This window comes from Podarcis melisellensis (genome assembly GCF_964234715.1).
Source record: "Podarcis melisellensis genome assembly, chromosome: 16".
In the NCBI taxonomy this organism is placed as follows: Eukaryota; Metazoa; Chordata; class Lepidosauria; order Squamata; family Lacertidae; genus Podarcis; species Podarcis melisellensis.
This window is the reverse complement of record NC_138533.1, coordinates 33,345,247-33,364,646: the sequence shown is the minus strand read 5'-3', so window position 1 is coordinate 33,364,646 and position 19,400 is coordinate 33,345,247. Positions and strand designations below refer to the sequence as shown.

The window sequence follows — 19,400 nt, the reverse complement described above, 5'->3', positions numbered from 1 at the left end:
CTTCTCAATCCAGCCCGCGGACGGTCTGGGAATCAACGTGTTTTTACATGAGTAGAATGTGTATTTTTATTTAAAATGCATCTCTGGGTTATTTGTGGGGCATAGGAATTCGTTCATCCCCCCCCCCCAAAAATATAGTCCAGCCCACCACATGGTCTGAGGGACGGTGGACTGGCCCACGGCTGAAAAAGGTTGCTGACCCGATCCAATCTCTGCCATCATCAGATAGGGCTGGGATAAACCTTGAAAAGCAGTTGACAGTCACAGCAGACAGTACAGTGGTACCTCGGGTTACATACGCTTCAGGTTACAGATGCTTCAGGTTACAAACTCCGCTAACCCAGAAATATTACCTCGGGTTAAGAACTTTGCTTCAGGTTGAGAACAGAAATCGAGCTCTGGTGGGGCAGCGGCAGCAGGAGGCCCCATTAGCTAAAGTGGTGCTTCAGGTTAAGAACAGTTTCAGGACCTGTTCGGACCTCTGGAACGAATTAAGTACTTAACCCGAGGTACCACTGTATTGAGCTAGATGGACCATAGATGCGATTCTGTATAAGGCAGCTTCCCATTTTCCTAAGACTGCCATTGTAAGGTTAATTTCCAGGGCTCAGGCTCCCACTTAATTCAATGGGACGTGACTCCTCAGTAGAAACTGTAACTTACTTTGGTCAGTCCAAACCATTGCAAACACTGTTGGTGAAAGGTGGTCTTCCAGTACGGCTGGCCAACTGTGGTGGTTTGATGTCGTCCCTGAAAGCCATGTATATCTGGTCTCTGTGCACCCGCCCCAACAATTCTACCAGCTTTTTTTTTATTGAGACATGCTTTTAAAAGTTGTCTGGGTTTCTCCTGCTATAAAGAAAAGAGAACTGTTTTGTCAGTCTGTAAAAGGGAGGGAGGAAGCATTTTGGGTTTCCTGTGTGATGCACTGTTTACAGGAAGGGCTATAACTCTGTTGCGGAACATGTGCTTGGCATCCAGAAGGGTCCCGTCTTAGTTCCCAAGCATCTCCAGGTGGGGCTTGGAAAGACCTCCGCCTCAAATTTTTGGCGAGCTGCTTAAGGTTCTGCACTAGATCTAGAAAGAGTTCAGACTTGGTTTACTTAACTGAATTGGGGCGGAGTCAGCAAACTTTTTCAGCAGGGGGCTGGTCCACTGTCCCTCAGACCTTGTGGGGGACCGGACTATATTTTGAAGAAATAATGAATGAATGAATTCCTATGTCCTACAAATATCCCAGGACGTGGGTGGCGCTGTGGGTTAAACCACAGAGCCTAGGACTTGCCGATTAGAAGGTTGGCTGTTCGAATCCCCGTGACAGGGTGAGCTACCGTGCTCGGTCGCTGCTCCTGCCAACCTAGCTATTCGAAAGCACGTCAAAGTGCAAGTAGATAAATAGGTACCACTCCGGCGGGAAGGTAAATGGCGTTTCTGTGCACTGCTCTGGTTTGCCAGAAGTGGCTTAGTCATGCTGGCCATATGACCCGGAAGCTGTATGCCGGCTCCCTCGGCCAAAAAAGCGAGATGAGAGCCGCAACCCCAGAGTCGGTCACGACTGGATCTAATGGTCAGGGGTCCCTTTAACTTTACCTTTACAAATAACCCAGAGATGTATTTTAATTAAAAACACATGTTATGCTCATGTAAAAACAGCAGGCAGGCCCCACAAATAACCCAGAGATGCATTTTACATAAAAGGACATATTCTACTCATGTAAAAACACACTGATTCCCGGAACGTCTGTGGGCCGGATTTAGAAGGTGATTGGGCCAGATCCGGCTCCCGGGCCTTAGTTTGCCTACCCATGATTTACACTGCTTCTGCAAAGCAGTGGTAATTTTGATGAACTCCTAATAGTGGCTACTTTCACACACAACATAAAACCAAACCATGGCTTAGCACTAATGCACGAATGTGCTGGCAGGTAAACTCTGTTTCGGCTTAGGGTGTTACCCAAACAGTTAAAGCTTTTTCTTTCTTGACCACAATCTGAGCTTAAAGGTTGGAGAAGGCAGAAAGTGGGTTTGACTCCTCCCTCTCTTTGTGAGCTAGTGTGTTCTTGTGGTCCCAGTAATCCAGATTTTTGCCTTACTGTTTACATTGAACCACGCCATAGTCTAAGTGAGGTTTGTTTGATGCAGTCTGAGGTTTGCTTTATTCACCAGGTGGCAGAATGGATATGTCATCATTTTAAGACTGCAAGTGGGAGCGCAGTTTTTTAAAAAACGTTTTCCCTATGCCGTGAATGGACAACCTTTGGCTCTGCCAGATGGTGTTGGACTCCAACTCCCATCAGCCCCAGCCAAGAATACTGGGAGTTAGAGTTCAGCAACATCTGGAGGGCCACTTTTAGCTCACCAAGGAGCGGATGGCTTAAGCCCAGCCTTGTCCTTGTTTGCTGGTTTTCTCCTTGCGGGGAGAGGATGTTGGTGGGTTTGTGTTCCTGCAAAGGAGAGCACTATGTGTTCTCATGAATGAGTTGGGAGAGCCATATTCAAATATTCTCTCTACCTAACCTCCCTCGCAGAGTTGTTGTAAAGATAAATCGTGTGAATGGGAAGAACCATGTAAGCGATTTTGAATCCTTTGAGGAAACAAATAGCATAAGCAAAACTTATGGGATTATTAAATCAATTCTGTGGGGTGTTTTTTTTAATGTGGTTATAGTCTGAAGTGCAATGCCTTATTCCACCCCGTCTTTAAAAAATGTTTTAAAATACATTGAAAATGAGTGTCAAAACATTGAGTGAGGGAAGAATTTAACATCAGCTAAAGTCTCATTGAGTGAGCACATCCTTCTAAAATCTAAATTACCTCACGAGGGCAACGTGACGTGATGATTTTGGAGGGTGTGTCCATTTTGTCATTTTCAAAATGGTGATTGTGCTCTTAGTCAGGGTTGTGGATTTGTCATGTTTGCCTTAGCAGGCCTCATATTTCTCTCCTCGTCACCTGATGGCACATTGGAGAAGGGGGTGGTGACATGGGCTATTTACCATCCTCTAAAACTTCCTTCTGGAGCCGAGGGCAGCATTACTCAGAGCTCTTAGTAAGGTGGCTTCGTGGCTGTTTCCCAAGAGTAATTGGAGACTGGCATGTGGTTGTGCTTCTCTGAATGCAACGGTGGATCATCTCCAGTTACTCGTGTGTTGTTCACACGGCTGTTTTCTCCGGGCCCTGTCAACGTCTCCATTATGAAAATATCCACTTCAGAAGCTATTTTATGACTTGCTTCTTGTCTCTGTCTTTCTCTGCCCAAAGCTGGTCTGCATAGGGTTTTGAGGGATGACATTTGCCCACGGTGTAAGGTTTCTGGGCTGGGAGAACCATGAACTCATGTGCAGTCAGTCTCTCATGTCTTTAATAGCGTTTAACTCCTACTTTCATTGTGTCCGAATAGTATTTCCTCACCCCTCTATGCTATGGTCATGCAACTTTTGGTTGGTTCACATCTAACATGAAAATCATGGTTTGGCATTTGCATAAATAAACCCAGTCCTTGCATATTCCTGGCCTTCACCCTCAGATGCTTGCTTCCTTAATGAGTTTCTTATGCTTTTCGCCAGAAAATATGGATTTGATGTTATGTGCAAACTTGCAAACTCTGGTTTTGCAAGCTTATTATGCCAGTCGTCGTTCAGTGCTTCAGATATTATAGGAAATATCCACGTAAGCATTGGACACTCAAGAGAAGAAATACAAATAGAGTGCGAGGTTGCACAATATGGTGATTTCGATGTATAGGAGCAAAAGCAAGAATAATTGCTATGTTTTAAACAGAAATGCATTAAATTTCACTGTATAGTTAGCCGTAGTGTGACTTGTGTGCCTGCTCACTTTGGTTTTTACGACCCCACCTGCTGTCCCTTCTTAGGGTTTCCCCCCCTTTAAATTGGACTTGGACTGGATAGACCTTCCAAGCAGAGGACTCTTAGAAACAGGAGACTGTCCTCAGGAAAACTGGACAGATGCCCTCCTCCCCCCCAAAAAAACTTTGGTGGCTTCTGTAACAGTAGAAGCAACTCATAACAGCGAAAGAGGCTTGCTCACCTGTGAGTTTTGTGTTGCCCGTGAATTCACTGTTTTTGTTTGTGCGTATAAACTTGAGTTGGCAATGGCAAATGGTCAGGGATGATGGGGAATTTTAGTTCTGACAGCATCTGTAGTGCCGCAGGTTTGCAATGTCTGTGCTGCCCTATAGTTTAAGCTAGGGGTGGGGAACATCGGGTCCAGGGGACAAATGTGGCCCTGCAACCAGACTGGCCCCTGGGGGCTTTCCCTGTGCCAGGGTTTCCCAAAGCGTGGTCTATGGACCAACAGTGGTCTGCGTACTTTATTTAACATGATCCGCATTAACTGATCATATTGATTTCTACTTGTGTTTCAACTCTATGGAGTGTGGATTGTAATGCGATAAAATAAAATGAAAGACGCCATAGAGATGCATGACTGAAAACCATGCAGTGTCTATTGCAGTTGCTGTAACCCATGGAAAAATATGTTGGTCCACCAAGAGCACCAGCAATTTTCAAATGGGGGGAGAATATTTGGGAACCACTTCCCATACTGTTCTGCTCACTGGTCCAGCTCCATGTTGTCCTCAAGCGCTTTTTGTCTGCCTGAAATGTGTCTTGGAATAGTGAATGCCTTTTCTTTCCTGGGTGGATGTCTGTCTGTCTAATCTTCTCTGTGCACATGGAAACCAACTTATTTTTGCATGGCTGGAACATAGCCTACTCTGCAAAGGTAGGCTACCCATTGTGCCACCCACTTTTGCCTTTACTCTGCCCATCTCTGGAATGTGGCCCCTGGAAGACCCCCCACTTAACAGAATTTATTTGGCCCTCAGATGGAAAATTGGTTCCCCTCGTTTAAACTGATGTTCAAGCGGTCTGTGTTTCTCTGCCCTGTCCTTTCTCCTTTCCCAGGCACTCCAGTCTCGCTGAAGTCCTTGTGTGTGGCAGGGCGTAGATTAGATTAGCAGAGAAATCCTGGACACCTTTCATGTAAATAGCTAGATATTCCATATCTTGGAATATTTGGTTCTTTTCAGCCTGGTGTAATATGGCGCCTTTGTACCTTATTTGGCTCGATGTAAAGCTAATCCACGGAATGCAGAATGTCTTGTGAGCCTAATCTAGGTCTTGCAAAGCAGGCAAGGTCATTCTGCCGCTGCTCTAAAAATATTTTTCTTTCTCCTCCTCTCATAAGATTAATTTTGACCTGCTTCCAGGCTTCATAATTGTGTAAAGAGCCTTCATTGTGTGGTCTACTGAAGGTTAAATATCCCTGTTTCTCTTTTTCCCCCCTTTGCTTTTACTAGAACCGCTTATGCTTTTAAAAATAGCTGCAGCCGTTTGTTTGTATTTCCCTGTGATCCCCGAACAAACGCTGTGTTTGCAAAAGCCAAATGGATGAAACGAAAGCACACAGACACAGAAAGCAGTCACCTCTGCTTCAGAACGTTTTTTTGGTTCCCTAGACAGAGCGGCAGGCGAGTTAGCATCAGGACAACAGGCAAAATTAGGTCATCGGAGCTGGCAATCCCTTGATCGACCAGACGTTAAATATCACGCATAAATAGTGAGGGGAGCTGAATTTAATGCCTCCTGGGATCCAATTAGCAAAGCGTCTTATAACTCCCAAGAAAGGAAGACCTTTGCAAATCCACCTTGGTCTATCTCTGTTGCTGTGAGATGCTGACGCCGTTTTTGCTGCAGGTGTTGCGGAGAGAGACACCGTAGCTGCATTTTCGTGGGAAAGGGAATATGGCCTAAGAAGTTGGCTTGTGCCTTCACACGGCCGGTGGTTTGTTTCCAACAAAACAGGCATGTGCCATCTTGCGCAGGAAGCTTGTCAAATATGCCACAGTTGTGTTTTCTTCATTATTTAAAATTTTAATAAATAAATTAAAGAAGGGAAGCTGCCTTATTATGCCAGTTGACTATTTCAGTCTAGCCCTAGTATTGTCCGCTATGACTGGCAACAGCTCTCCAGGGTGTTGGGCATGGTTCAGTCTGTCCCTTTGCCTATCTGATTCCTTCGAAAAAGGAAAAGAAATGAAACATGAAAATCTGTTTGCCTCTTACTTTGGGACACAGCTGGAGATTGGAGCCCAACAGATTTAAGTGTCATCAACAACAACCTGTGCTAAAGACTATATTTCAATTATAGTATTGTTTATTATGGTTGTATATCTCTCCGGGGCTTCACAGGAGGAAGGGCAGGATAAAAATAAATAAATATTGATATTATTTGCTTAGTTGTTAATTGCAGTGTGTTCAGTGAGGCTGACTTCCTGCAAATCAAAAGGCCTTTCCAATTAATTGGGTAGCACATTATTTAGTACGAAATATTAATTTTTAAATATGATTATTTATAAAGGAAGATTACAGGCAGGAGGCAGCGTCTTAGAGGCCATGGTTTTCTAAGCTTTGGGGCCTGCCATGACATCAGTAAACAGGAAGTGTTGAAATTAAAGCAACAGAAGTATCTGCTCTTTGTTTCCGGTATTATTTCTAAGATTATGCTGAGTTGATCAAAACAGGCTGATTGAATATGCCTTATTTCATTGGGTGGCGTTGGAAAGGCATGCTTAAGAAACCCAACATGGTATCCAACACCCAACTTCTGTGACAACTGCTTTTCTTGGTTTACAGCAGGCATGGCCAAACTTGGCCCTCCAGATGTTTTGGGACTATAGTTCCCATCACCCCTGACCACTGGTCCTGTTAGCTAGGGATGATGGGAGTTGTAGTCCCAAAACAGCTGGAGGGCCAAGTTTGGCCATGCCTGGTTTACAGTATTAGGGCAGGGTTAGCCAGCTTGGTGACCTCCAGATAGCATTGATCTTCCAATTCCCATCCAGTGGTCAGGAATGATGAGAGTTGTTTTCCGATGACATTTGGAGAGCACCACATGGGCTACCGCTGGGCTGTGCTGTAAAGTGTGTTCAAAAAGCGCTTTGTATACATTACCGAGTTGGAATTCCTAGTGGCTCTCCTTTATGGTGAATCAGGATTATTATCCCACACATTGCAGTTTGGTTGGGAACAGAGGCTGAAAGACTGGCTTGCTTAAGCCCACCCAATGAGTTTGTGGTAGAGCCAAGATACTGGGTTCTTCCTGATTTTCTCCAGCCCATCTCTTAGCCACTATGTTTATTTGTTGTTGTTGTTTAGTCATTTAGTCATGTCCAACTCTTCGTGACCCCATGGACCAGAGCATGCCAGGCACTCCTGTCTTCCACTGCCTCCCGCAGTTTGGTCAAACTCATGCTGGTAGCTTCAAGAACACTGTCCAACCATCTCATCCTCTGTCGTCCCCTACTCTGTGCCCTCCATCTTTCCCAACACCACGGTCTTTTCCAGGGAGTCTTATCTTCTCATGAGGTGGCCAAAGTATTGGAGCCTCAGCTTCAGGATCTGCCCTTCCAGTGAGCACTCAGGACTGATTTCCTTGATAATGGATAGGTTTGATCTTCTTGTAGTCCATGAGACTCTCAAGAGTCTCCTCCAGCAACTGTGTTTATACCAGTTCTCAATAAATAATGGTGTCTGTCTTTCAGTGGCTACAGGTCCAATCCCTAGCATTTCCAAAGTAGTGCCTGGCAAGAACCCTCTCTGAAATCTTGCTAGTCAGTGTAGACAGTATTGAGCTAGATGGACCAATGGCTTGACTCCACATAAGGCAGCTTTGTATGTTGCTACTTCAGTGGCGCCAACCCATGCTGCCATTTGAATCTCCCCTCTCCCTATTTGTTGGTAGAGTCAGTGGTTGTCCTGGATCCATATAGCCACAGGTGTTGAAAAAGTCTGGTTCCTGTTTGGCTTCAGTACATTTTTCCCACCCCCTCCACCCATCCTATTTACGTGGGTAGCATAAGGCCTGAACGAGCAGTCAGGAATCAGGATGGCAACAATCATCTTGTTATAGGGAGGCCAGACAGGAAATGTTGGTTCGGTGTTGGAGGGGAAAAAAAAGAAAAACAGGTTGGACCACCTTTTCTTATAGCAGTCATAGCTCAGCAGCTAAGCACCTGCCTAGCAGCCAGATTGGTCACCACAGGCTTACTCACTGTCTAAAGTATTGGTGATGGGGAAAGAGCTCTGTCCCAAGATTAAAGAGAGTTATTGCCAATTGAATACTGGGTTAGGGGGTGAATAGTCTGTCCTGGTCACAGCCACTGAGCCTCTTGGGCTTGCTGATCGGAAGGTCAGCGGTTTGAATCCCTGCGACGGGGTAAGCTCCCGTTGCTCTGTCCCAGCTCCTGCCAACCTAGTAGTTCGAAAGCACACCAGCGCAAGTAGATAAATAGGTACAGCTGCGGTGGGACGGTGAATGGCGTTTCTGTGCGCTCAGGCACTCGTCACAGTGTCCCGTTGCACCAGAAGCGGTTTAGTCATGACCCGGAAAGCTGTCTATGGACAAACACCAGCTCCCTTGGCCTGAAAAGCAAGATGAACGGCGTAACCCCATAGTCACTTCCGACCCCTCTCGCTCTCCAGGTTTCAGGCGGCTATCCGCAAGCCTTCGGAGCGCAGCGGGAACAGTGATTGCCAACATCCCATAACCTACATTACCCCCTCAGCATCTGGGTTGCTTTTGAACTTCCTGTGCTATCACAACAGCTTGGCTCTAATGGGCTGGTGGAGGGTCTCTGGCTGCTAGCTGGCAAGTAGTCCATTATCCGCCTCCATCACCTGAGGTTCTTATTATATTTAATGGTCCATAAAAGAACTGTGTTAATCTTTATGCAGCATTCACTTCCTGAGAGATGCCCTGGCAACTTGGGGGAAGATATAAGGTGCCATAAAACTTAACGGCATGCAATTTTGGATTTGTGTCAGAATCCGTTGTATGCAAAGCAGTTGGCTTCCACATTTGCATATTACTTTGACTGCATGCTGACAGCGTGGACTTTATAGCTGGTCGGTGTCGAATGTGATATTTCAAGGATATACACAATTCCTGCTCTGTGATGACGGCCACTCTATCAATAAATATTGAGCAATCACCCGCAAGCTACCTGCAGTTAGTTAAGGCACAATGTGATAGGCGCTTAAGCCGAAATGCAATTTTCTATTATGTTTCTTCTGCCCAAATGCAGACTAAGTAACTTTTTAAAAAAGAAAAGAGTAAAAATGAAGCAGAATGAGAATTGGTAAAAGGAAATACAGTTAGCACACACGGACACACACCTTGCAAAATTTTAACAGGCAACAGCGCTACCCCTCTAGAGAATTCAGGGTGGGGGTCCAAGGTCTTTCCTCCCTGCTTCCCTACTCCTCCCTGGCAATTATAACAATCCTGTGAGGTTCTTTCTGCTGAAAGATGGTGATTGACACAGGCTTACATATACCATAGGAACAGGGAATTGTTGGCGATCTAGATATTTCTGGCCCTGATCATTGGAGGTGCTGGCAAGGGGTGATGGGAGTTCGACAACATCTGGGGTGGGGCACAGGCCCCATCTCTGCTGAATACAGTGGTACCTCGAGTTACACTGGGCAGTCACCTTCACAAGAGGTATGAGTGTACATCCAGGAACATGATAGCAAAAGGAAACTTCTTCACTACAGTGGTACCTCGGGTTGCATACGCTTCAGGTTACAGACTCCGCTAACCCAGAAATAGTACCTTGGGCTAAGAACTTTGTTTCAGGATGAGAACAGAAATCGTGCTCTGGCGGCGCGGCGGCAGCAGGAGGCCCCATTAGCTAAAGGGGTGCTTCAGGTTAAGAACAGTTTCAGGTTAAGTACGGACCTCTGGAACGAATTAAGTACTTAACCTGAGGTACCACTGTATTAGGGGCCAGCCTTGTGTAAGGTGCAAAATTCATGTGTGCTTGTTTTTCGTTGAAAGGAACTACTAAACCAGTCCTGTTATAGATTCACTTTTATAATTTGTAGCTGAATGCCCCCCCACCCCCTCTGCAAAAAATAATAATCTGGAGGTTTAGAAGTTTTCCAATTTCTAGTCCTAGTGGTTTGGTTTTTCTGTCTCTCCCCATGATCCATGGTTGGTTTTTTTAAAAATCTCCCATCCTCAGTTTCCAGCGCACATGTTACTTTTACAGGAATTGTAGTTATGAAGCCTCGGAGGGCTGTGGTAAATTGGAAACAGCAAAGGCTTTTGATATTGCACTCAGGCAAGTGTGTTTGTTAAATGTGCAGCTAGGAGTACGCAAGAGCCTCTAATGAATATGGAAGGGGGCCTAAATGATTCAGGTCTATTAAAAGGGAAAGGCATGTAGAATTGAACACCTTGGTAAACTCTGCGTTAAATTCTCCGGCACCCACAGTGTATTCTGCTTTGTTGACTGGATCCAAACCTTTTTCTTTTTTGAAAAATAACTGATTCTTCCCCATCCCCTTTCTTTTCTTTTAGGAAATGGCCAACTCTGTTTACTTGGTAATGGAGGTGAGTAATTCTGAACTCTTATCAAAGGTGAAGGTTATTCTTAAGTCACATCTGCACTAGACACCTAAAGCATCGTCATTCCACTTTAAACTATAACGACTGCGTCCAAGGAATCCTGGGTGCTGAGAGTTGCCAAGTGAATCATATTCTGCTCAGAGAGTCCCCTGGGAAATGGGACTGAGTGTAAGTCAATTCTGGGAATTTTAGCTCTGTGAGGGGAATGCGGGTGGCACTGTGGTCTAAACCACTGAGCCTCTTGGGCTTGCTGATCAGAAGGTTGGCAGTTCGAATCCCCGCGACGGGGTGAACTCCTGTTGCTCGGTCCTAGCTCCTGCCAACCTAGCAGTTTGAAAGCATGCCAGCGCAAGTAGATAAATAGGTACTACTCCTGCGGGAAGGTAAATGCCATTTCTGTGCACTGCTCTGGTTTTGGTGTTCCATTGCGCCAGAAGCAGCTTAGTCATGCTGGCCACATGACCCAGAAAAACTGTCTGCGGACAAACGCCAGCTCCCTCGGCCTCTAAAGCGAGATGAGCGCCGCAACCCCAGAGTCATTTGCAACTGGACTTAACTGTCAGGGGTCTTTCACCTTTACCTTTAACAACTCACAGCACCCTCAAGAAACTATGGTTCCCAGGATTCCTTGGGGGAAGTCATGACTGTTTGCAACAAGATGTCAGAAGCAACTGATGGAGAGCACTCCAGAGTGCAAGAGCAAAGGAGGGAAATATTATTATTTTTTGGTCACCAGCGTGATACTCTGTAGGGTATGGTTCTGGAAGTAAAAAATTCTCCAAGTGATCTATGTCATCTCAGATGTCCATACAGCGTCCTGAGTTGTCCAGGTGTCTTGGGAGTACCGTTGCCCATGCCTGCATGTAAATAATTACTCAATGACATATATTATAAGTGTAAGAGTAAAATATGCCTCTGGTTTTAATTCAGGAAAAAAAAGATGCACTCACGTTAAAAAATCATGTTGCCTGCAAGGCTATTGTATTAAAAAACGCTATTTGGGAAGCCAACCTATTGCCTGGGTTACTATCTTGGTGCCTGCATAGACCTTCTAAAATGAAATGTTTGGCTGTTGTTGGAAGGCTTTTGCTGTTTTGGTCTCAAGGGTCACTAAATTAGCCATGGACATCCTCTTGAAAGCAACATTGGAGAAGGAACAGGATTTGCTCATATTAGCTGGACTATGTCAGTGCGGCAGAACTTGGGATAATATATTTGCAGCAGAAGGGGGCATTTACTTGGTGGCAGGGATTGTGGCGGTGCCTGCTGGGTCCATCCCTAATCTCTGTGAATGTGCAGGCATGCAGATTTTCTGTTCAGACCCCAGAAGTTGAGGGTGGGCTGGGGAAAGAGATCCAGTGGAAACAGTGATCCACACTCACATGTGTCCAGAAAGCCCTAACCTGAGATCCCAAACTCCCTCTATCTCTGAACATTGGTTATGCTGACTAGAGCTGGTGGGATTTGGAGTCCAACAAGATCTGGAGGGCACTGGATGACTACCCCTGCCCAAATGTCTCCCGCATTTCAAGAATCAATATTTGTAAGCTGAATAAATGAAGAAAACACTGTACACTGCAGTTACCAGATCCCAAGCTCTGGCATTTTGCAATTGGAAAAGGCCAATCTCTTTAGTTTCTGAAGTTGCCCGAGTTCTGTGAATTGCCACTTAAGGCAGGAAACAACTAGAGGATTGTTTCTGTGCTTTATTGTAGAGCCTTGGTGAGACAGAATTTTTAACTAAACTCTTGCTTACAGACTTCTCTTTATCTCCCTTCTCTGATCTAGTACTGCAATGGTGGAGACCTGGCAGATTACTTGCACAGTAAGTATCATCCCTGATGTCTCTTCTCTTTTTGGCAGAACCTAAATAGCATGTCGAAATGTTTGCCGCTCCAATGTGGCACCTGGAATATATAAGTGGATCACTGGGTTTTTTTAATTCTGCAAAACTTCTGCTTAGGGTTTTCATGCTGTTGTCCCTGTTTTGGGGGAGTTCTGATCAGCTTCCAGCTCTTCTAGGGGTTTAGGGAATTTGGAAATGTTGCTGTGATGTGCCAAGGTTGGCTTGGACCTTGCCCTGCCCCCTCATGAAGGGCGTGGCAAGATAAGCTCCTCCTACCACTTTGCCTGGTATATGGAGAAGTTCCATGCAACCGTGCTGACTCGAGTGGTATGCTCAATGATAGCAACAACTTGGAAGCTGTTGAACGCTCCTTCATTGAGTGTTTTAAAACAGGTTGGGTGGCCATCTGTCAGGGATTATTTACCTGTGATTCCTGCATTGCAAGGGGCTAGATGAACCTTGGTGTCCCTTCCAACTGTGCAATTCTATGACTCCATGATCCCATCCACATGCTAGAAGTACTTTTCTATGGCTTTCATGTGGAGGCATATAATGTTATGAGGCATAATTCTCCCTGAAGTGGGAGACCCAGTGTTTGCCCAACTTTCTCCATTGATGGACCATGCTTTGGCAATGTCACAGGACTGTGACTTAGGACTGACCCCAGATACCCTGGAGATTCTGCAGAAGCAGGGACCTGACCTTGCGGATCTTGACTTGCTCGTTGTGTTGGACCTGGACTGGTATTTGACTATTTGCACTTTCTGACTACTCTTAGGACTGTGTGTACTATTAGGACTTACCTTCGGGTACGCTGGGGTTCAGGACAATTAGAAGCCCAGCCTGTCACTAACAATGACCTCAAGGGAGGGGGTGGTCCTGCTTGGACATCCTTAACCTGATGACAACCCACCACAAATCAAAACCTAGTAGTGGCCCCACACCCTCCCACCCAAACACACAACTGTATGCAGAGAGAATGTGTTTTGGAGGAGTGGGTGGGTGACTTGGTGGGGGGACATAGGAAGCTGACATCTAAGGAGTTGTTGTTTGGTCCGTCTAGCTCCAGGTTGTCTCCACGGACTGGTAGCCTCTTTCCAGGATTTCAGACGGGGTTCTCTTTCAGGCTTACCTGAAGTTGTCAGAGATTGAAACTTCTGCATGCAAGGCAGTGCTCTGCCTCTGAGTTATGGCTTTTGCTTACAAAGGAGGTCCACCAAAATCTGACATGGACCCTGAAAAGTGCAGCATTTGTTGTCTTCTATTGTGAAAGCAAAGTCTGGAGTAACACCGCTTATGCTAATGACTAGTTTGCAGCCTGTCATCTCTGCTCCTTTGGACATTACTTCCTCACTGATAATCTCCAAGCCCTGAGCCCTCATTTACCGACTGTATATAATCTAGGTCAGTAATGACTGGTTTTGTTTGGACTACTTTTCAACAGTTGGTTTTCTGTTTACAAGACCATTGCAATTAAGTCCCGCCCCCCTCCTTTTGCTGATTTGGTTGTTTGTTTTTAAATACTGCAAATGATTTGCCTGAAGCAAGGTTTAGCAATCCAGGCTCATTGAATGAAAGAAATTAGGAAATGTTTGTCTGCTCAACAACCACATCTTGCCCTTTAATCTCATGTTTTAACCTTGGAAAACCCCAAAACAAAACCCAGTTTTAATACCTCTTCCTCTACCCAATTTGGGGGGAAGGAGATGGGACTCTAGGGTTTTTTTTCCTGCTTGCAACAACTATTCCTCTTTTATTTTTATTTTTTAAAAACCTCTAGTATTAGCTAAAAGTCGCAGTAAGTTACATGAACCCCAATGGTCTCTCTTGCAGGCACCAGTCAGAGCCACATGCTGGATAGCCTGCTGTTTGACCCTAAAACGATGCCGCAAAGTGACGTATAATAACATTGAACAAATACAGAATTAATATCCAGTAAAAGGACATTTTGAGGGACGCGGGTGGCGCTGTGGGTTAAACCACAGAGCCTCTTGAGCTTGCCAATCAGAAGGGTGGCGGTTTGAATCCCCGCCATGGAGTGAGCTCCCGTTGCTCGGTCCCTGCTCCTAGCAGTTCAAAAGCACGTCAGAGTGCAAGTAGATAAATAGGTACCGCTCTAGCGGGAAGGAAAAAGGCGTTTCCTTGCGCTGCCCTGGTTCGCCAGAAGCAGCTTAGTCTTGCTGGCCACATGACCCGGAAGCTGTATGCCGGCTCCCTCGGCCAATAAAGGGAGATGAGCTCCGCAACCCCAGAGTCGGTCACGACTGGACCTAACAGTCAGGAGTCCCTTTCCCTTTAAACGAACATTTAAGAAGAGCTGTGCTGGATCACGCCAAAGGCCCACCTAGTCCAGCATCCTGTTCTCACAGTGGTCAACAAGATCCCTTTGGGAAACCTGCAGGCAAGACCTTGGGGGCAATAGCACTCTACCTGCTTGCGATTCCCAGGATCTAGCAAAACAAAGCCACATCATTGAGTTCTCCCACACCATCCAGGAGGCCCTGTCCACATCTACTTCCTCTACTGCCTAGCTTTTAATAAGCTTCTTCATGGTATGGGCAGTACCACAATATAACCCAGGGGTAGTCAACCTTTTTATACCTACTGCCCACTAATGCATCTTTCTTGATGGCAAGATTTCCTTACCGCCCACCAGTGCTCGATGGAAGGAGGATTCAGCTTGTGCCATAGAGCCCCCTGCTGCCCCACCTAGAATCCTGAAACGCCCACTAGTGGGTGGCAGGGACCAGGTTGTCAACCCCTGATATAACCCTTTACTCAGAGAGCTGGTGGCCTCTTCCTTGTTGGAAGTCTTCAAGAGGAGTGCAGGCAGCCAAATGTCGGGGCTGCTCTGCATTTCCTGTGCAGGAATTTAGGAAGCTACCTTCTACTGGTCAGCCTGAGACTTTCTACATGCAAAGCAGGTGCTCTCCTGCTGAGAAACAGCACTTCCCAACCCCACCTGCATGGAGAACCTTCATGCGTACGAAGTCAGACCACAGGCTCGTCTAACTCAGTATGGTCCTCATGATGACAGGTTTCCAGTCCTACCTGGAGATGCTAGGGAGAGAACCGGGGACCTTCTGCTTTCAAAGCAGTTGTCCCACCACTGAGCCGCAGCCCTTCTCCTCCATTTTGTGGGGGGTTGCACTAGCTCGTCTGCAAGGCTCCCTCCAACTCTGATACCAGGGAGATGGTTCCTATAAAACGCCTCCAAAAACCAGCTGTCCCAGTTACCCCAAACGAGAAATGGGTCTATCTCCTGCTGTTCTCCTTCATCCCAGTAATTCTTCCTTTAGCAGTAAAAGTTAAAAAAAAACCACACACACGCCAACAGCAGATCAGCAAATGTTTGCGATGTCTTCCAAATGGAGACAGGCTTCTATATTTCTGGATTTTAAAGTAGCCACTCTTCTGAATGCACAGTGAATTTAGAATGAGTTTCCCTTCACTTCTCCCTCCTGCGGCTAAACACACTTCCTTTTTAAAAGCCTTTAGTCTCACGCGCTAACTTAAAAGATTAAAGCTGTCTCTCCATGTTTAATCATCTCTCAGAATGTTTTTTCCGGCCATGTTTAAACAAAACAATGTTAATCAAGGCTGTCATCCTCCTTTTTGTCAATTTGGTGCTAAGTTGGTTCATGAGCAAGGGGAAAAAAGGATGAATTCTCCTATCCCAGCCCCACTGATCATGGCCCCTTAAACCTCTTTCATGTTGAGCTGCTGGAACGCAAAGATTAAAAAAACTGGATTCTTATTTTCCCTCCGGAGCTAGTGTTGTAATGTTTTATGAATGATGAGTTCAGATCATTTATTTGGCTTTTAGCAGCCGGAATGCGGAGGAGTCTTGACGGCAGAACTGTGCATACTACGTGGCTTTTTAAAATATAGATAAAATTATTACTTTTAAGATCGGGCCATTATGCTCCAAAATGTCTCAGCTGTGGCAAAAAACAAACAAACAAAGGGAAGAACACCTGTTAGACAGGGCCTTCTATATAGATCTGCCCAAACCAGAAGGATATTAGTCTCGGATACCTTTCACTCTGGCATGTCCCCAATGCAAATACAGGGTCTCTCTGGTGGTGGTGCCCAAAGTTTGGAAAGCTTTCCCTATGGACATCAGTCAGGCAAGTTTCCAAAGCTCAGGTTAAGTAGAGGAAGCCTCTTTAGCTAGGGACTGAATTGTGTCTACGATCTCAAATGTCAGAATGGGATTACACGAGTCCCAGGCAAGATGTATAGAGGTCCTGCAAAGTTTGACATTGACAGCCTTCTTCTCCACAAATTTGCCTGTTCCTCTTTTAAAGTGAGTAGATCTTGTTAGTTGGGTGCCTACTGTGTTGAGTCTATGCCAGGGGTCAGCAAACTTTTTCAGCAGGGGGCTGGTCCACTGTCCCTCAAACCTTGGGGGGGACACACTCTCTCTCTCTCTCTCTCTCTCTCTCTCTCTCTCTCTCTCTCTCTCTCTCTCTCTCTCTCTCTCTCTCTCCTATCTATATTTTTTAAAAATGAACAAATTCCTATGCCCCACAAATAACCCAGAGATGCATTTTAAATAAAAGGACACATTCTACTCATGTAAAAACATGATTCCGGGACTGTCCGCAGGCCAGATTTAGAAGGTGATTGGGCTGCATCCAGCCCCCGGGCCTTAGTTTGCCTACCCATGGTCTATGCTCTTACCTCGAGCATGCATGCATCTAAACTCCTGTATGTGAACACTAAGGCACCTAGCAGTGCGCAACCTTCCTCTTCCCGCACTGCAGGTGTTGAGTTATTGCTGCCCCCCCCCGCTGTAAATGACAGCAACAGACAGAACTGAGCGTCCAGTGAGGGTGAAGGAAGGACCTTGGGCAATGATCCTTGCGGGTGAGAGTAGGGGTCTTAGTGTTCCCATTCCCATCTGTGAAAATGGGAGGGTGTGCTTAATCTGCAAGGTGATTATTTGCTGCCACTTGATGCTGTAGTTATTTTGGTTCCTGTTTCACTGGTTACTCCGGCACACTACATCTGGCCCCAGATCTTAAGAATGCCCAAATACAGTGACCTGGGTAAATTATGTAAATTTGCTTATATTATTCAGCTTTTGCTTGTCAATAGGGGGAGTGGTAGGGGGGAATACCTCCCTTTGAAGGTTGGAATTCTTATTTTGGTTTTCTCTCTGGGTTCTGAAATCTCCCCCAGCGTACCTTTAGCTTTCTCATTCAAGTTTATCTTTACACCAACAGGACTAGAAACTTCCTTTAAATTAAAAAGAAAAAGATGGGGGAGTGGGAAACTGTGGTTTTTCAAAAGACAGTTGTTCGGCCCAGTACCATATTTTCTGTGTTTTATTCATGGGCATAGACACAGGGACACCATTCTGCAAGATTTTTGAAAAATGTCACTGATAGAAGCATTTTGACAATTTTTTTAAAGTGGTTCCTAATTTGCTTACTGTTTTGTAATGCTCTTTTGTCTGCCCCCTCACTTTCTCCATTAGTTGGTAGCTAATCTTTGGTCTTAATGGAGTTATGTTTCCTAAAGCAGGAGCCAGCCAATCTGAATAATTGGTTCTGTTCTTGGAAAACTTTTTCTTCTTCTTAACAACAGAGACCTTTTAAAGATTAGCTACGCTTCTTCAGTGTGGCATTTAAAATGACAGCTACTACCATCCAGATTGTGTTCCCTGAGGCTGAGTGTGATAGAACAAGGTACAAAGGACTGCATTCACAATACCAGTGTTAGGGGCTGGGATGCCACCTCTTTGAACATTTTTAAAGCCTGCAGTTAGAAAGTTAGCATATGAGAATGGTAAAATATGCAGGAATGATCGATAAGTAAATTGAACCATGGAAGGAAAAGAAGGGAAGTCAAAGGATATATGGCATTGTGCAAAATGTTCATTTTGAAACGTATAATTTGAAAATTTAATTAAAATTACAATAAAAAAGTTATAATAATAGCAATAACAATATAGGGCGCTCATCTGGCTGGGTTTCCCAGCCATTCTGGGCTGCTCCCAACAGAATATTAAAAACACAACAAAACATCAAGCATTAAAAACTTCCCTAAAAAGGGCCGCCTTAGAGCATATGAGGAAGTTTAGGGCGAGGAGTGGGGGTGGGAGTTCTTTTTGTGGAAGAATAGTACCTGCAAGTCTGAAATTGTACAATTCCATACCCTACAACATTTTTCTGATGAAATTAGGGAGGCCCCCCTTTTCTTCTTCTTCTTCTTCTTCTTCTTCTTCTTCTTCTTCTTCTTCTTCTTCTTCCTCTTCCTCTTCCTCTTCCTCTTCCTCTTCCTCTTCCTCTTACCTGCCCATCTGACTTGGTTGTCCCAGCTACTCTGGGTGCCCTCCAACATATATAAAAACATAATGTCACGGCCACCCTGGACGGGTCCCAGCTCACAAGAGACCTCACTCCGTTGCAGTTTATTTACAGGAAAAGTTTATTGAAGATTTCTGCTTCTCGTACAGTTCAGCATCGTGGCCGTACGTCTGTCACGTTAGACCGCTGAAGTCCCCTCTGACTCCTCCCCTCTTCCACACCAACTTAATAGCCTGGCTCTAGACCACCTCTTCCTCTCCTTTCTTTTCCGCAGGGTCTTCCTGCCCCCCTGGGTTCCCTCTCTCCGTGACTCGCCTGAGGCTGAATCCTCTGCCGCCTCTTCCCCCCTCCTTCTGGCTTTAGGGCCGGGCTCCTCCCCTGAGCTCTCTCCACTTCCGCGCGCCTCTACGTTTGAACTTGGCGCGCGTACGTTGCTGCTGACCTTTCTTTCGACCGCTACACCACCCCTTGTTCTGCTCTCCACCCTTTCCGGCTGAACACCTTGCTCCAACCCCCTTTCTCTGTTCTCTCCTAATCCTGCTCCCTCCGAGAGGCTGACGACTCCACCCCCTTTACTCCGTTCCGGCTGAGACGCCTCTTGCTGCGTCTGTCTTCCACTGGGCTCCTCTCCGCTTCTCCCTTCTCCTCCCTTTTGCTTGATTAAGGTAACCCCCTTTTGAGAATCCTCTGACTCGCTGCTCAGACTCGTGGATTCCCTCAGAATTCCGTCATCTTCTTCCTCATCCTTCTGCCCCTCCTCCCACTCGCTCTCCGTCTCCTCTGTCATCTCCTCCTCTCT

At 45.8% G+C, this 19,400-nt stretch overlaps 1 protein-coding gene across 1 annotated transcript in view; it reads left to right on the top strand.

Moving 5' to 3' along the window:
- Window positions 1–19,400, top strand: part of ULK1 (unc-51 like autophagy activating kinase 1) — a 113,484-nt gene that overhangs the window by 13,967 nt on the left and 80,117 nt on the right. The window contains exons 4-5 of the mRNA XM_081893270.1: window positions 10,391–10,423; window positions 12,227–12,263. Of these exons, the coding sequence (XP_081749396.1) occupies window positions 10,391–10,423; window positions 12,227–12,263 (70 nt within the window). The remainder of the gene's footprint in view (window positions 1–10,390; window positions 10,424–12,226; window positions 12,264–19,400) is intronic.